The sequence below is a fragment of the Falco naumanni genome, chromosome Z (assembly GCF_017639655.2).
Source record: "Falco naumanni isolate bFalNau1 chromosome Z, bFalNau1.pat, whole genome shotgun sequence".
Lineage (NCBI taxonomy): Eukaryota > Metazoa > Chordata > Aves > Falconiformes > Falconidae > Falco > Falco naumanni.
Window position 1 is genome coordinate 42,191,478 of NC_054080.1, and position 23,256 is coordinate 42,214,733.

Here is a 23,256-nt window from a genome sequence, read left to right on the forward strand (position 1 = left end):
TTGTGACTGCTGCTGCTTACTTGTGTTTAGCTGGATTCTTCCAGCTAACCCCCCCTTTCACAATCCACACAGGTTTATGCTAACATTGGAGTTACAGCTCCCTGGAAATGCTTTACACTGAGAACATGGATGTGACTAGGGCAGGAAGGGCGCATTGGTACCCCAGATCTTTTGGATAATAAGAGAATACTAAAATAGTTTGAAATACGAGTGCTTGATACTGAGTAACATGAGACCTCAGAATGCTGGTCTAAGTAAAACATGCGGAGTGCACTGGGAGTGCAGCATTGTTTCTTAATCATTGTATCATATTTGCCTGACAGACAGATTGCTACTCAGCTTCTACATCTCTGTCTCTGATCACAATTTTCATTCTTAACAAGGTGAACGGTGTCTACTGTGCAGGAAGGGGAACATTCAGATGATGTAGAATGGTTTTGGGGCCATCCTTGTTATTGCTTCCTACATATTCTACATACTACAGAGTCCCCTCAGTCATTCTTTCAAAGCTTTCCTATACTGAGTGGAAACTCTGATGTGGACTTTGAATAGTTTACTTGTCCTAAAGGCATCTAGGCCTTATGCCCCGGTTTCAGCAGGCACAGAGTTAATTTTCTTCTTAGTAGCAGGCACGGTGCTGTGGTTTTGATTTGGTGTGAGAACAATGTTGATGGCACACGGATGGTTTTGGTTGTTGCTGGGTGATGTCTATACCAAGTCAAGGAGTTTTTGGTTTCTCAGGCCTTGCCAGCGAGAGGGCTGGAGGGGCACAAGAAGCTGGGAGGGGACACAGCTGACCCAAACTAGCCAAAGAGATATTCCACTCGATAGAACATAACATCATGCTAAGTATATAAACCGGGGTGAGCTGGCCAAGGCCAACCAATTGCTGCTTGAGGACTGGCTGAGCATTGACCAGCAGAAGGTGAACAAATTGTATTGTTCATCACTTGGTCTTTTCCCTTCTGCCCTTTGGATTTTTTTTCCTCTCCCCTTCTCCCTCCTTTTCATTACAGTTGTTGTTGTTACTATTGTTATTATTATTGGGGTTTATTTATTTTCTTTTATTTCAATTATTAAACTGTTCTTGTCTGAACCCTCCAGTTTTATCTTTTCTAATTATTCTTCCCATCCCTTGGCAGGGGGTTGGGGGTGGGGGGGCAGTGGTGAGTGAGTGGCTGCATGGTACTAAGTTGCCATCTGGGGTTAAACTGCGACACCTTAATGTCCAAAAAAGACATAAGCTGTGTCTGCATTTTGTGATCCACCCATAGGTGTTAGACATTTTAAGAGAAGAAACCTAGCTGAGTTTGGTTGGAGCAAATTTTGCTTTCAACCAAGACTTGCTTGCCTTTATGGTATGCAGAACTAGGGCTTTGATTGTTGAGTTTTCCATAACAAACAATAACCAGTATTTATCACTTGATGAATTTTAAAATACAACTTTTAAAGTTTTTAGTTTCTAGGTGGAATCACTAAATTGAACAGCAATAACTATGGGAGAAGCTGCAAAACCTTGTTTTGCCAAACAAGGTAAAGAACAGGAAATTACGCATCAAGAAGAATTAAAAGGAAGTCCCTTGCAGAAAGTCTACCAAGTCATGGATGAATACGGAAATGGACGTAGCAATAAAAAGGATACTAGCCTGCAGAAGAAAAAGGGAACACCGGTTTATTGCGGAAACAGTACCAGGCGAGGGCTACATAGTTTTTTGAATAGCCCACATTCACTCAAAAACATGACTTGCAGTCAAGGGTCAAAGTTAAATGATACCCAAAGAGACCAAATGAAGAAGTGGGTATCTGATGACCATCATGGTACTTCTGACAGTTGGAGAGAGTACAAATCTGTTGCCTGGTTTCCTGTGCATAGCAGGACAAGAAAGGACTCTTTGCATGAAGTTGAAGGTGCAGGAAACAGAAATGTAAGACGACAAGTTCAGGAAGACTTAATGAGTGAAGACGTGCCAGACACGCAGAAAGGAAACTCTGGTAATCAACATGCTTGGTTTTACGTAGCTGTCCAGTAAGGTAGCTTTATCTGTTACTGAAAAGTGAAATGTCAAGATTCACTGTTAAAGCAAAAAAAAATCATTTTTGTTCTGTCCATATTGCAAACTATTGACGATACTGTAGCACTCTAAACAAGTTGTTACAGCAAATGATACAGAACTTGCTTTATAAATTTTGTTGCCTTTGTAAGTTAGTTTGAGTGGTAGGAGTCAGTAGGTTTGCAACATCTGTGTAGTGTCCCTGTTTGCAGTTTTCTAGGTACGATTTGACTGAATATGTCAGGCTGGTAAGGGGTGTTTCAGTTAAGTTGATAACATGGTAAGATTTTTGAGTTGTGAGGTCTGTAACAACATATCTTAATGAAGATTGAAAAGAATGCTCCATAGGTACTGCCAGAACTTAGTACTAGCAACAGTAATACAGCAGTAACACAAAACTAATTGTCCATGCATATTGAACTTCTCTATGGGCAATTGCTACTAATGATGAGACTAGAAGCCCTATGTATTGAAATGCAAGAGAGAACAGGCTAAAGGAGGATAAAGTGATCAGTGTCCTAAGATCTTCATTGCATGCGAGTACTAGAAGGAAATGTAAGTAGATCAAAGCAGAAAGAGGAAACTTTAAAGAAGAGAATAATTAGACAAACTAAGAAAGACTAAGGTGCAGATGAGGTGCTGCTAACATGGAACAACTGCCTGTTAACAAGAGGTCTGTCTTGTTTTAGTTCAGACTGAGGACCAAAGACAGTATTGCTCTGCCTGCCCCCCAGCTGAGAAGTAAAGTTATTGCTGGTTGATGCCAGAAAATCCAGGAGTTAAATATCCTTTCCCTTGATATTAGCTGTCACTAAAAAGGTAAACTGTGAGCAGGTGCCCAGTGTTTCTCACTGTTAGAAGTAAGTTGCACACTTAAGCTCAACCTCAGATGAGGAGAGAACAGAGTAGAATGCTTTTACAAGTTTTGTTCTTGAATTTGCTGGCTATAATGAACTTTTTTCTGTGAAACTTCAGGAACTCACTGAAGTAGGTTTTTTGGAACCACTGGCAAGCATACCTGTGAATTTATTCAGAAGTGAGCTACTGGCATATAGCAAAGGGCAAGTGCCTCTTAAAAGTGGAATTAAAAAATGGTATGCAACTTTAATCTTGGGGAAACCATTCTCAAGCAAATAATGTAACCTGCTATAAGTATCTGAAAGGCAGCAAAGAGATAAGTAGCAGTAAACATAGTTTTATCAAGAAAAAAGTATGCCAAGTCCTTCTAAATAATTTCTTTAACATAGTGATCAATCCCCTGTAGACATGGGAGAAGCAGTTAGTAGATACTGCTAATACTAGTACTGTAGTACTTTAGACACTGTTGTGTGACAGTTCTGTAAGTAAACTAGAGAAAAATTCTCTAGATAGAATTAATACAAGAGACTTGCAGAGATGATTAGATAACTATACTCAGAAAATGCTTACCAGAGATTTTGTCAAAATTATAGGAAGCATTGAGCAAGCATCTATGGGGATTCTGCTCTGTTCAACTCTGCTGTTTGTTACACTGATGATGAGTGGACAGCATGGTTTTTAATTGTGTGCTCTTAAATTTTAATGTGCTATGGAGCTGGTAGGAATGGAATGCAGGAAAGCAGGAAGGTCAATTAATGTAACTTTGCACAATTGGAGAAATGACCTACGTATGGGATGAAATACAAGAGACACATGCAAATGCCATTGTTTAAGGAGGAATGTCAACTGTAAAAATAAAGAAGGAAAAGTTATTACAAAGTAGGATATCTGGCTTACAGCCTCATCTGTTGGAAAGATGCGTTGGGTCTGGCTAAGCCCCACAGCAGCCCTCAGTGCTGTGCTTGTGTCCATAGCTGTAAGGGTGGTGATAACACACCAGTGCTTTGGCTGCTGCTGAGCTGTGCTTGCACAGCATCAAGGCTGCCTCTCCAACCTCTACTATCACCACCAGCAGGCTGGGGGTGGGCAAGATCTTGGGGGGGACACACAGCCAGGACAGCTGACCCAAAGTGAGCAATAGGATATTCCATACCATATGATGTCTGCTCAGATACAAAAGCTAAGAGAAAGGAGGAGGGAGGCAGGACATTCATTATTTACAATGTTTGTCTTCCAGAGCAACCACTATATAAGTGGCTAAACATGACCTGCTGATAAGTAGAGAATAACATCTTTTGTTTTCCTTTGTTTCTGCATGCACAATTTTTGCTGTTGCTTCATTAAACTACCTTTATCTTCACCCACCAAGTTGGGTTTTTTCCCCATCTTATTTTCTCACCACCCTGTTCTGCTGAGGAAGGGACTGATAGAGTGGCTTGGTGGTCACCTGGCATCCAGCCAAGATCAACCTACCACAGAGACACAGAGCAATGGGCCTAAAATTGAGCAAGAAAGGTTCAGATGAGGATTAAAAGGAAAGTTTTTAATGGTAAAGCTAGGGAAGTACTGGAGAGGTTGTCTAGGCAGCTCACGTAGTAGGTACCTGAAGGCCTGTAAGAACAGCTTGTGTGAGCATTGCTCAGGGCTGACCAAAGTTTATTTCATCCTGCTGCAAAGCACAGGTATGGCATAGCTTGCCTCTTGAGGTCCCTTCAAAATCTCTTAATTCTATGTTAAGTAGCAAACAATTACTGAAAATGTTTCTTTTAGCATTTCCTTTTACTTGAAATCGTCTGTGCAGTTGTCCCTTTCCTTAATGCCCTTTTACTGTAGCTCATAAGCAAGTTTACGGAATCTCCGAGACACTGATTTTTCTGCAGGAGCTTAAAATTTAACTTGCCTTTATTTAGTCATTAACCTATAATTAGATTGTCAGTGCTGTAAGTACTAAATATCGGAAGTATTGATTCACTTTGTAATTTTTAAGTTACTTAGTGGTAACAGAAATAATTGGTTAGTAGGTAGTTGTCACATGCTTTCCTACAAAGATATTCATTTAATACACACTTTTCTCCAAGTTCTATCTACACTGACCAGTAAAAATGTAGTCAAACAACTGTGGCTGGTTTTAGGATTTTGAACAGGATAGCATGAAACATGGAAGGGATACGTAAAGCTCAGAAACTCAGACTTCTGTTTCTGCTCTTCAGAGCTTCCTTTGGAGTACTGTCCCTGCAACCTATTAAACCTTAGTGCTGTTTATTCCAGAATAAACTTGTGCTGCTGCTGAAAGAAATAGTAACATTCTTGTCCTGGTCCTGTTTATACCAGCAGCACATGCAGGTTGATCATTGAACTGGTTTCAACAGCTGGTTGAAAATAGACAACCAGGTTGTTTCCCTTTGCCAATTACTAGAGACAAAAATAGTGGTCATGGAAAAGAAACTTTGTAAATGTATTTGGTAAAGCAGTTTTGATTTTTTTTTTCCTAAGTGATTATTACAAATGAAAACATGCTATAATAAGGGGTTTGGAGCCTAAGGAAGTTGCATAAACTTTCTCGGAAGCAGGGAACTTTGGAAATTCTATGTATCTGGACATCCTGTATAGCTGTTCAGGTGAAAGGTAAGGTGTGACCTGAAGTAATGTGTGAAAATCTGTCCTGTGTATATTCATTCCTGAGGTGATTTTTACAGGTATTCTTTGGACCAGTAGCAATTTCTGCTTCAAAATGATGGCAGAGTAGAAGTGATATTTACATTAATTTGTTCCAGAACTGTTGCTGTAAACATACAAGCTTTCTAAGCCTGTTTATTCTGCCAGTTTTACAGTTTTATTAAGCAATGTCTGAAGATACTTAACAAGTTCGTTATTTATTGACTTGTGTAGCCAATAGGGCTGGGTCTGTTTAATAATGTGAAGGCAACACTGATCTATATTCTGATTTAATTGGAAGGCAAGTGACATTAACAATTACTGCTGGTGATAATAAATTGTTCTGTGTCAGTTAAGATGTGGCAGTGCTACATCATAGTGCTGTTAGCTCTTACCAATCATTCAGATTGATCTACACTCACCAATTCTGTGATATTCATAGTGGTCTGTAGGTCAGTTCACTTTCTAGCTTGTTCATCTACCTAAGCCTGACCAGGCATCCTGAAATCTTTGGATGTATTCTACCTTTTCGTTATAATGACATGCAGGTATGTCTCAACTAGGCAGTAAAACCTATTGCATTTAGTTTTAAATTTTTTGCCAAAAGAATTGTTTATCAAAGCTATCTAAATAACATCAATGCCTTCAATAGGACAGATTAATGTTTTTTTTAGTAGTTTGAAACAAAGGTATTAGGTTATGACACAAGTACATGCTTTTGCTATTTTTAGACTTGCACAGAACAGATTATGAAACCATGCAGGATAGATGATTTGTATCTTTAGGCTCCCACATTAGTGGAATGGTAATTAAAGAAAAAAAATCAAAATGCTGTGTGGTATCCTGAAGTTACTTGACATATTTGCTCTCATGACTCTTTATAAGAAATGAAGTTTAGGAAACCAAGAAGACTGAGAAGAACTAGAAAAGATGAGTGTGATCAAGATGAAGTGGATGGTCCAGTCATAGATGAATCTGTGCTGTCGGCAAAAGAACTTCTAGGGTTGCAGCAAGCTGAAGAACGATTGAAGCGAGACAGCATTTATAGACTGAAGAAGGTGCCACTGTCTTTACTTGTATAGACCTCTCCTTTTGTCTGTGAATACAATATAGAGGGTACACTTTGAGCAATTTCTGTAAGTAAGAAGTCCAGTTATAGAATTGACTTAATGTACAAAGTGGGTGCTGCTAATTGTCAAGAGAAGGCAGGTTATCCTTTGGAGTTTTTTACTCTGGTAAATCTTAGTTTGGCAGCGATTTAAGCACAAGAAATGGCTGCTCCTTTAGTTAGCAGTATCATCAGATCACTAGATACTGAAGCAGTGAACCAAAAAAAAGTTTTATTGTATGTTTGTTAGGTTAATATATTCTTTCATGGGCATTGGGTATTTTTTACTGTAAAAGACAAGGCCTTGGGCTTGACTGACCCGATACAACTGTTCTTCTGGCATTGTATTTGATATGTGGAGTTAGGAAAGCTAAAGTGAGTATTTCTAGATTTCAGAGTATTACGCATTCAACTTAGCAAAGGTATTGAATGAAATGAAGGTGATATCTTTCTGTATTTTAGAGGTTTTTTACTATCTTTATTTTAGCAGCCTCGAAGCTACCCATCAGCAAAATACACCTGCAAATTATGTGATGTTTTGATTGAGTCTGTGGCTTTTGCTCATAAGCATATTAAAGAGAAAAGACACAAGAAAAGCCTAAAGGTGAGTTAAGGACAAGAAAAAGTATAAAATGCAGATTTATGAAACTGTCCTTACCCTACTAATAACAATGAAACTGTACTGCTTCTAAAATCATTACTCATTTAGTTTCTGCTGTGTTTGAATCTTATTAAAAATACCACTACTTGGTGATAGTGGTAGAAAGAGTAAACTCATGACCAGGACTTTGCTTCACTCTCGGCTTCAGTATTTAATTTGTACTTTTTCATGCCTATTATTATTAAAAGAAGTCCTCATTTAAAGGATAACTCAGTAATATTTGGTTACTGTTGACTGAAGTATGGTAAAAAATTTGTCCCAACTGACTCTTCTGTTTTGCTGTTCTGTAATTCTTATAGACTAGTTGTGTATTCTTCTTAGAGTATATTTCATTGGCCTATTTCAACACTGAAGAGTTTTGATCAAGTCTAGAGCAATAAGGGGGTAGCAATAAGCAAATACAGTTGGTATAGCATATTAGAAATTATAATATATATGTTAGGGTAAAGATGTAAATTCAGAAATAGTGTAAAAGTTAAGAAGCTGTGCAGTATTACAGACTTGTTTATCTGTAAGGAAAATAGGTTTGTTTTGAACAATAACATGAAAATAACTTCCAGCATAATCTCAATTTTACTTTCTTGTTTTAATTAAATATCTTCTGTACCTTCTATTTAATCACCTTGAAGTGGACAAAACTATTTGTCTTCTGTAGGTGTTCTGTTTCTTCCTCTTTAAATCCTGCTGTTTCCCAGTAAACAGATGATGAAAGAATTGGTGACTTTTTTTAATGTTCCAAATACATGTATATATATACACATTACTGAAGCCTCCTGGAATATCTGATTTTTTTATACCTGTCACCATGTCATACTCGGTGTTCTTGCTTCGAATTACTTCCATTATCTGGAAAACCTGTGGTGGTGTTACTTGTGTTGAGTTGCAGGCATTAATTCTAGCACATTAAGCAACTCAAGAAAATCATTAAAACATCAGTCTTACTATCTTTAAAGGAAAAGCAAGAAGAACAGCTGCTGACTGCTCTGCCTCCTGCAACACCTTCCCAGATACAAGCGATTGGTGTTGCTATTGAAAATGTAGTGCAGGAGTTTGGCTTAAATAAGGAAGATCTAGAAGAAAGGCTCAGCATTAAAACAGTGATGGAAAATTTACTGCATCAGAAATTGCCAGGTATTATTTAAAATTTGTTTTGGATGCTAGATATGCCAACTTCATGAGCTGTTTGGGGTTTTTTTTAAAGTGAAAATCTTGGCTAGCGAAGTTCTAAAACAGTGTATTTTGTTTCTAGTTTGTTGAATGACATGTGACAGTATAACCCTGTATCAGAGAATTAAATTACAATGGTGCTCATGACCCAAATGGACCTGTCGTAAAAGGTGAAGATGAACAGCACATGGGCATTTGACCTTCATGAAAGCCTTTACAAACAACAGCATGAAAGGCAGGATTTACTAACACAGTTCTGTGCTGTTGGAAGACCCTTCTTCATTTCCTGTGGTTCTCAAAACTAGATGTAGGTTTAAGATCTAGTGACAATGGTGTGAAATAGCTACTACACATTTAAAATCAGGTATAGAGTAAATGCAGTATAATTCTTTTTGTTACAGAGTGCTCATTAAGATTGTATGGCTCCTCCTATAGCAGATTTGGTTTCAAAACTTCAGACGTAAACATAGATATCCAGTTTCCTGCCAATGTAAGTAAGACCCTTTTATTAAGTAGGTCTAAATGGGTTTGAATGTTTGCAACTTTATGTAGATGATTGTTTAAATATAACTTGCAGTGTGGTGGTAGCACTTTTTATGAAAATGCGTAAGGTAAAACAGAGCTAGCACATTAAAATGGTCTTAAAATAATATTCCTGGCTTCATACAGCAGTAGTGGTCAGGCAGTATAATACAGCTTTCTGTTTTATTGAATCTTTCTTCTGAAAAAAACACTCCAAACATCTGTATTCCTAGAAATCCCATGAGGCAGGTCATTATTTAGCTTCTCTTATATCTGGAATAAATAGCACTTCCATGATCTTGTTTCTGTATTGATATATGCACATTGGAGTTTGATTGCTAGGTTATTTTTCAGCCATGAACCCATCATGTCATTTCTATGTGAAGTAATTTAAAGTCTTGATTTGTATAGAAACAACTAGCATAACAACTTTGTGCTTGAACATGGAAAAGAAAGACTGTGAAGAAATTTTGATTCCATACTCCAACTTATTCCTGCTGTAGTTGAATTGGCAGTCTTAGTTAGAATTTTGCATTTCCTCTAAGAAACAAAGATGGCAATGTTGCAGAGAAAAAAAGAATTATTCAAGTGCATATAACTTAGCAAAGCTATGATTCCAATCTTTGACATAAGGTAGATCCACTGTCAGAAGGCAGTCATATTTAAGCACAGTGAAACAGTATTTATGGTGGTGTGTTTTTCTCACAACAAAGTCTGTGATAGAGGTAAAAATAGCTTTACTTACAATTACTTCAGGATTTTATGTTTTTCTTAAAAATAAGCAGTTTGTGTTTCTTTTGATACAATTTAGGGATAGCCAAGGACTAAGAAGTTTTTTCTCAGATGCTGTAACTTTGTTTCCTTCTTGCTGCCTTCTCTGGAAGACAACAAAAGTGGCCTAATGGACGATGTTTTAAATTGTATTTTTTTTAATTGTGGGAAATCACCACTTTGACAGCTATGAAAACAGCTTTATTACTTGTATTGACAGATGACTCAACCAGATGTTCTCCTGCTTGTGCAAGAAAGTCTCCAGAACAGTGGTAAGAAAAAGTTGCTGCTTTCTCGATTGCATTAAACTGTTACTGCTTAGTATTGTTGAATTCCAACTCTGAACAGGTAAACCACATGCTCTTCTTTTTTTAGAAAGAAGTCAGACTTAAAAATACTGCAGGAAATAATACATTGACAGAACTATTTGATATTCAGTTTTATGATTATTGAAGTCCCATCATTTGTGTTGATATGAGAAATTCCTATTGGAAGGTTTTCTTCTACATTATAAGTGAAGATGTCATTAAATGTAAGGTAGACTGTGCTTTCTTCCCCAAGACTACTCTATTAGCTATGTATAGTACAGAAAGTAGCCTAAGTTCTTCTAAGTGATCTAAGTGATCAGAAACTTGGTAACATACTGTCAGGTTGTGGTCTCTCTTCGTATAATTATGGGCACATGCCCGTTAGTACAGTGAGACCATGTACAGATGGCTGCACACAGACACATGGGGTTTTTTTCAGGTAATGAATACAACTCTATGCATTAATACAGGCAAGTAAAATTTAAGACCTTTAAAAAAGAATGCACTTAAACCAATTCAATCACGTGCAGGCAAAAAAAAATGAAAAGATGGAAAGCAAACTCTGTCTTTTTAAATGCAGATTGCAAAAAAATAGCTTTACTACTCTCTTGCCCTGCTTTATGCCTGCAGTTGGGAAACCAGACTGTATGGTTCCAAACATGTATATAAAATGTGCATATATTTACTGACCTACATTTTTCTCATTGCCACCCCCACACCCATTGTATGTGCTGCTTCTGGTCTGGTCAAATGACCATTATTGTCTTTGAGAATGGGGTTATTGTTCAACCGGACTAGGAGAATGAAGACCCAGATCCCATAAGAAGTTAGGATCGCTAACAGGTTTTGAAAGCAAGCAATTAACATTTAATGCAAAGCCTTTTTCTGTGTGTCAGAAGATAAAGGCACAGAGCATTAGGTGTTTGAGGTACCCCAGTGGTAGAAACAAGATGTTTTTCAAAGTAGCAAAGTGTTCAGCTGGTTAGGTAACATCAAGAAGACCTTGTCATTTCAGGATTTCTGACTTGAATATCTAAAATTGTTTCGTAGTTTCCTTTCTACCTGGCTGAGTGAAACAATAAGGCCTCAAAAAAAAAAAAAAGCCCAGTTTGGATCAGTAAACTTCGTTTGGGGAAGACTGCAGTGGCTTCTCTACTTTTTAGAGTTAAGATAAAAATGTAGCTGAATTGTATTTGGAATACTATATAAAGAGTAAGAGGAAAATATAAAAAATTAAGCACCGCAAGAAGACATTACATTGTGCCAGTAAGCCTGTTCTGTGCTTACACAGAGCATTTTTAGATTGCCAGGGAAAATAAACTTCGATATTTTCTTTATGTGTAGTGCTGACATAACGTTCTGTGTCTTTCATCTCTTACACTAATGTTTTTTTTTTATAGATGTTATTGGTCTGTCTGTATGTCTGGATTACTGAAGCCAGCACTTCAACAAAATATACCTACTTAATTATACATACAGTGTATATGAATTTTGAGAAGTTCCTTGAGTATTTTCTTACCAGTGCTTATCATAGAGTATAGACCATACTCATCACATGAAAAACTTGTTTTAAAAGTGACAGGATTAATTTATCAGATGTACTGTTATTTGTCTCAAAATTAGTCATTATATTAAGAAGTTGAGGTTCTAGCTATACTTCTCTAGTTGCATCCAGTTCAACATATTTTTTGTCACCACCATGCTTAACGTGGCTTCTTCTTTTTCTTTCTCCCACCTAGAATCCTTTACGGAAGTTGATGCAGATTTCCATGCTAGAATACCAGTGGTGGTGTGCAGAGAAAAGCAAAGGTCTCGGTTGTCACTTTGTGTGTTCTAATAGTATATAGCAATGTAAATTGTATGTACCAGCATCAGAAAAATGACGTTTCTGTACTAAATTAATACATATCCATGGATCTTGAAACAAACTAACTCATGGGCAAGTCATTCCTAGCCTAGAATAAGAGGGTAAGGGTTGTTCTGTCCTCAGCTGTGTATTTCTCAATCCCTTCGACCATTATGGCTTCCAGCATGTACCCTTACCCACCCTTCCATCTGGGATAACTGCTTAATGCAGAAACTTTCCTTCATTATAGGTAGTGTAGATACCATATTAAATTACGGATTTCTGTAAGGGCAAGATCAGCTTGCTTAGCTTCACTAGTATTTTGAGAACAAATGAAAGATGTTTTATTTTGCCCATTTAATGGATATCACTTAAGATTAATGAAAAATCCTATAAGCAGCCAGTGATACAGAAAAATTACCAGTTATTTGCTGCTACCTGGATCATTCAGTATTTGAAAATATTTCTTGTGTTGTGGAAACAGCATAGAAACTAGTTTTCTTATGGGTATGGTATGGGAAGATGGTTTTGATTCATGAAGGAAGTTGGTACTATAACTTTTCTAGTTCAGTGAATTAATGTGGTTAGAAACAAATACTTAAATTGTATTTGGAAACACTTTTACAGAGAATTATGATGCCTATCTTTTAAACCTAACTATAAATAAAATTGGTTTTCCACTCTTCTTTTAATGTAGATACGGTATCTTTGAGAGGCTGTTAAGTCTTTCCTTACAGCCTCCTGCTACACAGTTTTGTGAGATGTTACCTGACCTATGGCTGTTCTTACAAAACCTTCAAGATCTTTTACTTTGTTCTTTTTGGGTTTTAGCGGCCTTATTTGTAAAGTGAGTGCAAGGAATGAGAATGCTTGTCTGACAACAAATCATTTGGCTACACTTGGAAAACTGGAACCTACTGTAGTACCTTTAGTGGTTGCCTTCAGGTACTGGGCAAAGGTAAGTCTCATTTGGATTCCCCCAGCTTTAAGTAATTATTGAATCAACATTGATATTATGCTGGTAAGACTGTAGGTGTGGTTTAGGAAAAGTTGGAAAAAGGATATATAATCTTTTTTATAACTTGTAAATTTTATAAGTGATACAACTATCATTTGTGTTTTAAAAAGTTCCACTGAACTTCAGAAGTGGAATCTTGAGCTTCAGCCAGTGTTGTGCAGACCATAACTATCCTGCTCTGTTACCAAACAAGTCAGAGGGATGTATATGAAATGGAATTACCAGTTTCCCGTAAACTTAATCAATCATGAAAAACATGAAAGGAAAAAGCTGCTTTGTTGCTATATGTAGATGAAAACTCTTGCAAATTGAAATAGCTTGCTTCAAAACTTTGTGTGCCTGCAATTAAAATAGGATTTGAGAAAAAGATTGAAAAACTTTTTATTTTTATTATAGCTATGTAAAATGAGTTGTCATTCTTTGCAAATGTGCTGTATAGTCTCTGCATCCTATGGTTCTTACACTGAAAATGCTATGGTAGTAACATCAGTCCAATAAATACACAAGCCTTCACAACAAAGTCCATCTCGTAAGAACTTAAAGATGTCTGAGTTTCTGTACTTAATGTGACAGACTTCTGAACAATAATGAAAAGAGTATTTTTCACAGTATCACTTGAAACCTTAATGACTTATTGACCTTAATGACACATTATTTTTACAGTTGTGCTGTGTTGATCGTCCTGAAGAGGGAGGCTTGTCACCTTATGTGTTTGCTTTGATGGTTATTTTCTTCCTACAACAGAGGAAAGAGCCTTTTCTACCTGTCTATTTGGGATCATGGGTATGTATTAATACACTGAATAGTATGAATGAGAGGACCAATCACTTGTGGCGTGTAACCTGTCAGCTTCTTGCTATTCTGAGCAAGCCATAAGCCAGACATTTCTGCAGGAATTCAGAAAGGAGCAATGCAGCCACACTACACCTAATGTTTGTATGCTTGGCTGTAAGCATGTGACTCACAGTCCTGGTCCTGGAATTAAGTGCTCTGTTGCCCCTTTTGTGAGTAAGGAGAGCTGGGCATTTAAGGCATTTCATAGCAATGTACTTCGTCATTTCTTCAGCCTTTTTTTCAGGGTTATGAGAACTATGAATTCACATATTACATCCTAAAACAACATCTTGGATTTTAACATCTAATTCTTCAAAATGTAGACCATAGTTGGGGAGCACACTGGTGTGATATCTGACAGAAGTATCAGACTAGGGGTTTAGCGCATGTATTTCTTGGGTGTAGAAGCTGAAATGCATCTTAATATCAGAAACTGTATTACAGGCACAAATCCAGAACCCAGTTCTCTAGGACATCGTTCAGGTGTTATATTCATGATGCCCGTTTTTCTTCTTAGTCACCTGTTATATTTAGTGTGCATGTTCCAGTTTCCATAACCAATTACATGGGCCTTGCAGTTAATAATTTCCTTCAGTATGTGACTGACTCATTCCCAAAGCCTCTCCACACTCTGCACTGAATGAGAGAAATGTCCTATACTACTATATTGCTGTATAATTAAAAAATACACATTTATGCTTGTGTTATGTGCAAAGACAAGGTTCAATACATATGAATACCCTTTGAGAAGCACTAAACTCCTGAAAGCTTTTTGTAAAGAAGAATAGGAAGAAGAGAGAAGCAGATTAGGGCATATTCTAGGCCTGGAAGAGCTATTTTTGAGCTTTGTTCTGTTGTAATTTGGCCTACTACTATGGTGGGGGTGAGATTTAAAGTTCACATGATGTTTAGCTATATGTTTCTTTTTCTGTTTCCTTTAGATTGGAGGATTCTCATTAAACAAATTAACTAATTTTCAGCTGAAAGAAGTTGAGAATGATTCTGTGGTTTGGGAGCATAACCCAACTGATGATCCTGATTTGCCACAAGAAACTTACCCTAGAAGGGGCAAGGTCTAACTATTTAATTTACTTCTGTAGTAGTCTAGCAATCATTGCTGTTCTTGAAAAAAGAATCTTCTTCTACTTTAGTTTTGTGTTTGTTGCAAAACCACGAGCTGAACGGAGAGATTGCATGACTGCTTGATACAAGGTTTACTATGCTTACGTCTTGATGCTAAGATGCTAGCAGGAGACATTTCCAACTTTTTTATAAGATCCTGGGTTTAAATCTGTTAGAAGAGAATATAGCTTATAGAGTTGAAGCAATTTTATCTCTGAATAAAGCTGAGCATATGAGAAATATTTCCTCTTAGCTTTGAACTGTTCTTACAAATTATTTTATAACAAATTGGCAAGAAACATACTATTATATGATTGCATATTATTATGACAGTTGACAATAATTACTGGGGTCTGCTAAAAAATAGGCTATATCACCTATTCTGTCCATTTAGATTAGATGTGATATTTTCTTGGAAATTTATAAACTATGGCACAAAGACTTAATTAAGCAGTTCTTACTAATCATTGTTTCTGTACATTACCATTGCTGCAGTCTTTCATTTTGAATTTTTATAATCTGAGTTGATACTATCTCTTCCAACTTCTTAATTGCAGTTTTTATTGCAATTGCGAGACTATAGAAGCAACTATATATTTTGTAATATTACATTACAGGTGAAATATGAGGAAGCGCAACAGCTAAACACCTGTGCATTAAATACTATTTAATCCTTTCTTCTGCAATTGACAGGTTCCCTTAGTGTTTGGTTCAGGACAGCAGTGTTCAGCACCTGCTGGTCAGCTATGGCTAGAACTACTTCGTTTCTATGCCTTGGAGTTCAATATGGCTGATTTGGTTATTAGCATACGACTCAAAGAAACAGTGTCTCGTGAATTGAAGGACTGGCCTAAAAAGCGCATTGCTGTAGAAGGTATATATATCAGCAAACTTCAAAGAACTCTTACTTCAGTTTTCTAGGGTACTGTCTTGGCTATTGGCATTGGGTGTAATAACTACTATGGAATTTTTCAATATTGGACTTGATTCCAAATAATATAGTAGCATATGTTTGGGAAAAAAAAATCAATTTAAGTAATATTTCTCTTGGGTATTTTTTTAATGTTATCAAAAGCAATTAAATGGATTTTAAAATAGTCTTCAGTGCAATTAATAGATATTATGTCCCTACACAATGTTTTAGAGTAACTAACAGTAGTATATTCAAATTTTGTAAGAATGTTAAGTGTATTTTTTTTAAAAAAAGTTAACTGCTGCACTGCTGGCTCACTTCTTCTTTCTACTAGACCCATATTCAGTCAAAAGGAATGTGGCAAGAACTCTGAACAGCCAGCTAGTGTATGAGTATATTCTTCACTGCCTGAGAGCAACTTACAAGTACTTTGCCTTGCCTCACAAAAAAAGTGCAAAATTGAGCAAGAAGTCCCCTCCAAATGCCAGTGAGGAGAAATCCCAAATGCTAGACCATGGAAAAAATGCTGTAAAGCATGAAAATTCTGAGTTGCAGAACTTGGATGGTAGAACAAACACAGCAGTAGTGGAAGACTGCGTAACAGAGACCACAAGTATGATGCAGGTACATACAGCTGGTCCTTCAAAACTATGTGATGGCTCAGAAAGTCTCACAGAAGAAGAACTGGCTGTTGATATAAGTCATTTGGGAATTGCCCATGAAGATTCAGACTGTATAATTGAGGAATTTATTTCTGGAGATAATGAGGATTTTAAACAAATTTGTGAAGAGTCAGAGAGTGGAAATGAAGAGGAGGAAGAGGAGGAAGATGACCATGAACACCAAAAAAGATGGACTAGTATCTTGGCTAGTGAGCATGGAATAGGTGAAGACAGTGATAGTGGAGATCTCCCTGTCACAGTGAGTGAGCATGACATGGAGACATGTAGCACTTCAGATTTAGAAGGTTTTCAAAATTCTGCACTTACAGAGAGTGATGAGTTTGGCTTAGAGTGCAGTGGTATAATGGATGACAAGATTGACATTGATGAGGAGAGCACTGAAGGTACTGATGAACTGGATGAATCCCCAGAGAAATTCCAACGTTCAGCACAGACACAAATATCCCAGATGATTAACTGGGATAAAAAGGAGGAAGAGGAAGGAGAACCAAGTCGTCTAAACCAGAGAGAATGTGGTATTATGATAAGAGCTGGAGATGAACTGGGTGACACATACACTGGATCTGGAGATGATGATGCACTGTCAGAGGAGGAAGATTTTTCCATCCTAAATAAATATGAGAACAAACATTTCAAAAAAAATGTGGATGGACCTCTGAGGATCCATTTGAGTCAAGAAGATCTTACTGAGAAGGGAAGCCTTTTTGAAGAGAACACAGTGATAGAACAGTGCTTAGAATCTGAACTTTTTTATGAATTCAGTAAATCAGCTTTTACAAAGGGCAAGGTAAGCAAGCTGTATCAGAACATAATCATACTGCTTTCATTCTGTTATCAGTTCTATGAAAGTGTTGCTCAAACTCATTTAAGTATTATAGTTTTTAAAACCAATCTTGCTTTGTGTCCATTCAGTCTCCTACAGTTGTATGTACCTTGTGCAAACGGGAAGGTCATTTAAAGAGGGATTGTCCAGAAGACCTGAAAAAAATTGAGCTTGACCCACTGCCAGCACTGACACCCAAATTTTCAGTTATTCTAGATCAAGTTTGTGTACAATGTTACCGTAAGTTGTTTTTTTTTCTTTGACTATTGTGCGGTAGAAAAAGAATTGCAAAAAATAGTTAAATAAACACAGGCTTATGGTGTTAAAAAGGGAGGTGGTTTATTTGGTACACTGCATCCAACTCTTAGATACAATTCCAAGATTTATATGGGCTTTAATAGGACTGAGCAGCTTGTATCTAGAGAAGTACAAAATGCTTAGGCTTATCTTCCACACAGTGTCTGTCTGATTACTTATTTAGGCATCTTAATATACTTTCTAAGAGTTTTAATTTTGGGTGGGCTTTTTGACTGATTTTCATATCTCTACCTACTTTGAATTTTGTTACTGTTCCTTACCTTGTAAACAAAGACTTCAGGGCTCTAGAAAAAATGGCGTCAAAATACTGTTTGGTAACACTTCTCCACTTTTGCTCTTTTCAGAGTGACCCTCCTTTCTTTCTCGCCATTTCTGACCAGACAAAATGCATTATTTGTCTAATTAATGTTTTTCTTTGAACAGGTATTTCTCTTCTACTTCCTCCTTGCTCTCTTTCCTTCACATGTGAATCTTCTCTTGCTTTTTATCTTCTCTCCCTGCCCCCCACCCCACCCTCCTGCTGTAAACCCCTCACTTTTCTAATTTGAATCTTTGCTGTTGACTCTTTCTGCAGATCAGTTTGCCTAATTTTTTATGTTGTCTGTTTTTTTTTTTAAGATGATTTTGCTACAAATGTTGTAGAAGATGAGGCTCGGGAATTTATAAGGCAAAACTTGGAAAACTTCATTAGACAGTATTTCCCAGGTAACTAGGCAGTTCTGGCTTTACGTTTATACTTTGGTGTGCTCATACTTGAGTATTGTCCAAGAAAATTTATCATACCAGCATAATAAACACTTGAGTTTTGAACATTTAGCATATATTGTTGCTCAGCATTGCTATACTTCATTAATTAATTTCTATTTTAAGTCTTTTAAGGCTTTGGTGTAAGTCTTTTTTTACTTATTCATATATACAGCACAGTAGGAAGGAACAGTGGCAAGTTAAGGAGAAAACAATCAAAGTAGTAGTGGAATGGGGTTTTAATTGTTATTTTAGCCTTATTCATTAGCCATACTTTTTGTTGTTGTAAATGCTCTTACAAACAACAAATTTTGCTTAGTCATTCTTACTGAAACTTAATGGGTTTGGAATATTTTAAAATACAGGCATAACATCTCGTCTCTGCAGAACCTAGCTATTTGAATGTTTTTTTCCTGTTTCTGGAGTTCTTAGCTGTAACACCTGGACTTCAGTGCATAGTCTTTTGAAATTAGCAAAAGAGTTGTTGGGGCAGATATCCCTTAAACTGAAAATCTCTGTAGAGAGCAGTCTTTTTTTTTTAAAAAAAAATCAGATTTCAGCTCAGACCTGCATGCTGATGATTTATTTACTGGAAAACCCAAGTTGTATATGGATCTGTCAAACTGCTCATTTGAACCAATAAAAGTAGAGATTCTTTCCTTGTCAGAAAAGTTGATAAGAAAGTAAGTTTAGATGTACCGTAGAAAGATAGTAATGTTTTCAAGCCTGTATTAAAAGACATGCAGTAGTTTGAAGCTACATACAATTTGAGATTCTGTGATAGTGTTATAACCCATCACATCTTTTACAGGAACCAAGCTGAATTTGTTTGGGTCTTCAAAAAATGGTTTTGGCTTCAAACAAAGTGACCTTGATATCTGTATGACGATAGATAAGCTGGAAACTGCTGAGGTAGATTGAAAAGATTTTATTTTTTTTTAAATAAATGAAAAATGTTATGGTTTATGTTGTGTATATAGTGTAACATCTATTATTTTATAAACACAAATAGGTGCCACAAAGGCAGATTATTTTAGGGGGGGTTGCTGTTCGTTTAGGCATGAGTTTAAGAACTGCTCTCAGTAGCCATTTTTGTTCTGAATTTTGCACGGCCATTACTTCTAGCATTGGCTGTGCAGATAAATAGCATGCTTTGTAGCATAAACAACTAGGAATGGGGGACAGTGGAAAAGGACACCAATCTCCTTTCATGCCTAGTATAAACTTTCTAAAAGCCTATGTTAAGATACTACCTAGTGTTGATTTTACAAGTGCTATTTTGAAACAATTTCTGGTATTCACATAATTCTGTGTAATATGAAAATCGATTATACAGCTTTAAGCTTAATTGCAAGTGATAAAAGGTTTGCCTAAAACACTTAGAGTAGATACAACTTTCAACTTTTTTTTTAATGTCTTAGGGACTTGACTGCATCAGAATCATTGAAGATTTAGCAAAAATTCTCAAGAAGCAGTCAGGTAACTCTTGAAAATTAAAAGAAGCGGTTCTGTTTATGTGACTTCACTTGCTGTAGTGAGAATGATCTAGGGCACTGTAGATGAAAATCATTAAGATTAAACTGTGCTGAAGAGCTTAATGCAAGAGTGAGTTATATGTTGTGAACATGTGGATTTATTTTTCTTTGCATATGTGGGTTTATGAGGTTATAATATTACAGGATCACATCTGAATTGGACAGATAGAATATTTATAACCTACATGCATAAGAACAAATCTTAAGTTAAACATTGACGCTTCAAGTTAGTAGTTATGTTGTTTTTCTACGTTCAGTGCCTAATAAATTAATATAAAAGATAGACTGATTCAAATTTGCAATGGAAAATTACAATTTTATAGTGCTTGTTTTGGTGTCTCTCATGAATTTAATATAATTGGAGTGAACATTTAGACTGATCTTTGTTTTATTGGGGGGGCTAAATGTATGTTTGTATATATTATGTTTAGCAGATTCAACATGTTTGATAAATGCCTAAAATCAATATTGAAATATAACTGAAGTACAATTTTGGTATCAACTAAGATTTTATTTTGTAGCCTTTTTACTACAGTCTGGGTTTATCTGTAGAGCATTTGATAGTCACGACTGTTTGCAGTCATTCAGTAATCAAACATTTCATCCTAGGTTTAAGAAATATCTTGCCTATAACAACTGCTAAAGTCCCAATTGTCAAATTTTTCCATGTCAGAAGTGGTCTTGAAGTAGACATCAGTTTATATAATACTCTGGTAAGGTTATCTCCTTTTTCTATTTTTTTGTTAACAGAGAAATGTGGGTCTGCTTCTTGAGATTGAAGTGGTTGTTTTGTTGAGGTTCAATAATCAATTGTTTCCAATTACCTTTTTTTTTTAATTTGACTATGAGTGGAGTCAGTTGCACAATTGTGACTTTAGAGTTGTCACTTCCCTAAGAATATATATTGTTCCTCAGTAATAGTAAGAAATAGTGGTTTAGGTGTTTTAAGTCTCTTTGTAAATGAGAGAGACAAAATATAACTTCAGCTTTCCCACACTCCACTTCCCATCACAGCTCTTGCTTAGCACTGAGACCTAGAATAGTGATTTTGAGCTCAGCTTGCCTGAACTGGAACATGTACAAAAAAACCCCACAAGTTCTTGGCTAAATATTTTAAAAACAAGTTTAGGGTTTTTTTTTAATGTCTCTGAACTTCAAAAGCCAGTTCCTTGGAACATCTAAGGAAAGTAAGTTTTAAAGCCAAGTAATCCTGAAGTTCTTGTATGAGCTCAATGGGAGTCTAGAGGAAGACACCTCAACCACTAAGCAAGTCTGAAAGTTTTTCTCTTCAAGTTATGCATCCGTGCGAGTCAGCTGATAGGTCTCAACATTTCTGGGCTGAAATCTCTTAGTTATATGACCAAATACTTAGAAAATGCAGTATAAGATAATGCGTCCCTTGCAGAAGTACTGTTCTGTGAAGGCTGCTTGTAACACTTCTTCACAGATTAAGGATGTTGATCAGGTTTTTAACAGATCAGGTGATAACCAACCTCATTTGGTAAATGCTTCCTTTCTCAGTATACATTCTACTATGCAGGACTTCACTTCTGCATTTCTGAGCACACAGCTAGAGGTTTTTGGTTTTCACGTTTTCAGATTATTCCTTCATTACTTCAGAGCTCTTGTATCTTCAATGTGACTTCCTTATTTTTATAGGCCTTGCATAACACAAGACTCCTGTCGTCATATGCAGCCATTGATCCTAGAGTGAAATACCTGTGTTACACAATGAAAGTCTTTACAAAGGTAAGTATATCTCAGATGTTCTAGAAGTAGTAGTGCCTGCAGCAAGAGATGATAACCATACAAGATACAAACGGAGTGTTTCTTTTTCTAGATATGTGACATTGGGGATGCATCTCGAGGTAGCCTTTCTTCTTATGCATATACTCTTATGGTGCTTTATTTTCTTCAACAGAGAAATCCACCTGTCATCCCTGTTCTTCAAGAGGTACAGTATGTTGAGAAACAAGTTATCTGTACACAGTATTGACCAGAATGTCAGTGCTGAATCTGAAGGGCTCTTGTAATGACTTTAATATTATGCTTTTAGATCTACAAAGAACCAAAGAAACCTGAAATTTTAGTTGATGGCTGGAATGTTTATTTCTTCGATAAGATAGAGGAGTTGGTGAGTAAATCAGGTTAATTTGAAATGGTGTTACCAGTAGATTTGCAAATGAAAAATAATTCCTTTTAAGAAACATTGTCCTCAGATATGGTGTCTGAATATAGAAACTGAAGTGGAGTAGCTATTGCTTTGAAAATCCTAATCCCATGCTGTAAAGCTTTAAGAATGTGGTCGGTTGTAATTAAACTGTGGGGAAAAAAAAATCTGTAAAATCTGAAAAAATAGATTAAAAAAATTATTTTAAGATCTTAGTGAAGATTAATTGCTGTATGTGTCACATTACTGAGTGGAGATAACTCCTCCAAATACCAGCTGCATTTCTAGTTATAGCTGATTGATCCTGTTTAATGATTTTTTGTTAAATAGGCACATAAAGGGAATTAATAGGTTTTTTATATAACAGGTAAAACCTGAAGGTCGAAGTTTTATTAATTCTTCACTTTGTAATATTTTTTAAAATATTACACAATTTTAAAATCAATATTGGATTATTAATACCCATTATGAATGGAAGTATTCTGGTGTAATTCAGTTGTGCTTCTTTATAAAACAGACTTACATTGTTTGAGTTTCCTAGTTACGAAAATTATTCTGCTTAATGTAAGTACTGGAAATAAAAATGTTTCTGTAATTTTCAGTCATCTGTTTGGCCAGACTGTGGCAAAAACACAGAATCTGTTGGGCAGCTGTGGCTGGGACTTCTCCGTTTCTACACAGAAGAATTTGATTTTAAAGAGCATGTTATCTGCATTAGGAGAAAAAATCTGCTTACAACTTTTAAGAAACAGTGGACCTCCAAATACATTGTAATTGAAGGTACAAGCACATGAAGTACTTGAATATGTGGCATTTCCTTAATGCCCACATGAAAAATTTGATCTTTCGACAAGACTTATTTATTTTTCTGCTACTAGATTATCAGTTATTTGCTCATGTTTTGAAATAATCGCAAAATTCCCATTGAGTCTCAGTAGGGCTAAAAATTATTCTTTGGTTCTTTTTCTCTACTAAAAAGAAGCTGCAAAGCAGACTTCCTACTTTTCATGATGACAGTAACTGACAGAAAAATAGATTTAACCAGATCATTTGGAAAAGAAATCAGCTGTAATGCAACTGAGGTTTCTCATAAATACTACTTTTAGCTTTGTCCGTATTTCCATGACCAATTTAACCCTGCATGTGATT

The 23,256-nt window shown here is 36.3% G+C and overlaps 1 protein-coding gene across 5 annotated transcripts in view; it reads left to right on the plus strand.

Annotated features, from left to right (window-relative positions):
- The window catches only part of TUT7 (terminal uridylyl transferase 7), a 35,487-nt gene that overhangs the window by 1,180 nt on the left and 11,051 nt on the right, over positions 1-23,256 (plus strand). For 3 of the 5 annotated variants that reach the window (XM_040578965.1, XM_040578969.1, XM_040578970.1), the window contains exons 2-22: positions 1,460-1,992; positions 6,450-6,622; positions 7,160-7,276; positions 8,287-8,464; positions 8,902-8,990; positions 10,014-10,065; positions 11,841-11,910; positions 12,779-12,905; positions 13,629-13,748; positions 14,741-14,872; positions 15,615-15,795; positions 16,169-17,304; positions 17,430-17,580; positions 18,277-18,363; positions 19,214-19,314; positions 19,824-19,881; positions 20,547-20,650; positions 21,597-21,686; positions 21,778-21,891; positions 21,994-22,071; positions 22,710-22,887. In XM_040578965.1, coding sequence (XP_040434899.1) covers positions 1,497-1,992; positions 6,450-6,622; positions 7,160-7,276; positions 8,287-8,464; positions 8,902-8,990; positions 10,014-10,065; positions 11,841-11,910; positions 12,779-12,905; positions 13,629-13,748; positions 14,741-14,872; positions 15,615-15,795; positions 16,169-17,304; positions 17,430-17,580; positions 18,277-18,363; positions 19,214-19,314; positions 19,824-19,881; positions 20,547-20,650; positions 21,597-21,686; positions 21,778-21,891; positions 21,994-22,071; positions 22,710-22,887 — 3,832 coding nt within the window. In that variant the 5' untranslated portion in view covers positions 1,460-1,496. Of the gene's footprint in view, positions 1-1,452; positions 1,993-6,449; positions 6,623-7,159; positions 7,277-8,286; positions 8,465-8,901; positions 8,991-10,013; positions 10,066-11,840; positions 11,911-12,778; positions 12,906-13,628; positions 13,749-14,740; positions 14,873-15,614; positions 15,796-16,168; positions 17,305-17,429; positions 17,581-18,276; positions 18,364-19,213; positions 19,315-19,823; positions 19,882-20,546; positions 20,651-21,596; positions 21,687-21,777; positions 21,892-21,993; positions 22,072-22,709; positions 22,888-23,256 lie in introns of all 5 variants that reach the window. The other 2 variants (XM_040578967.1, XM_040578966.1) reach the window with 2 other exon arrangements.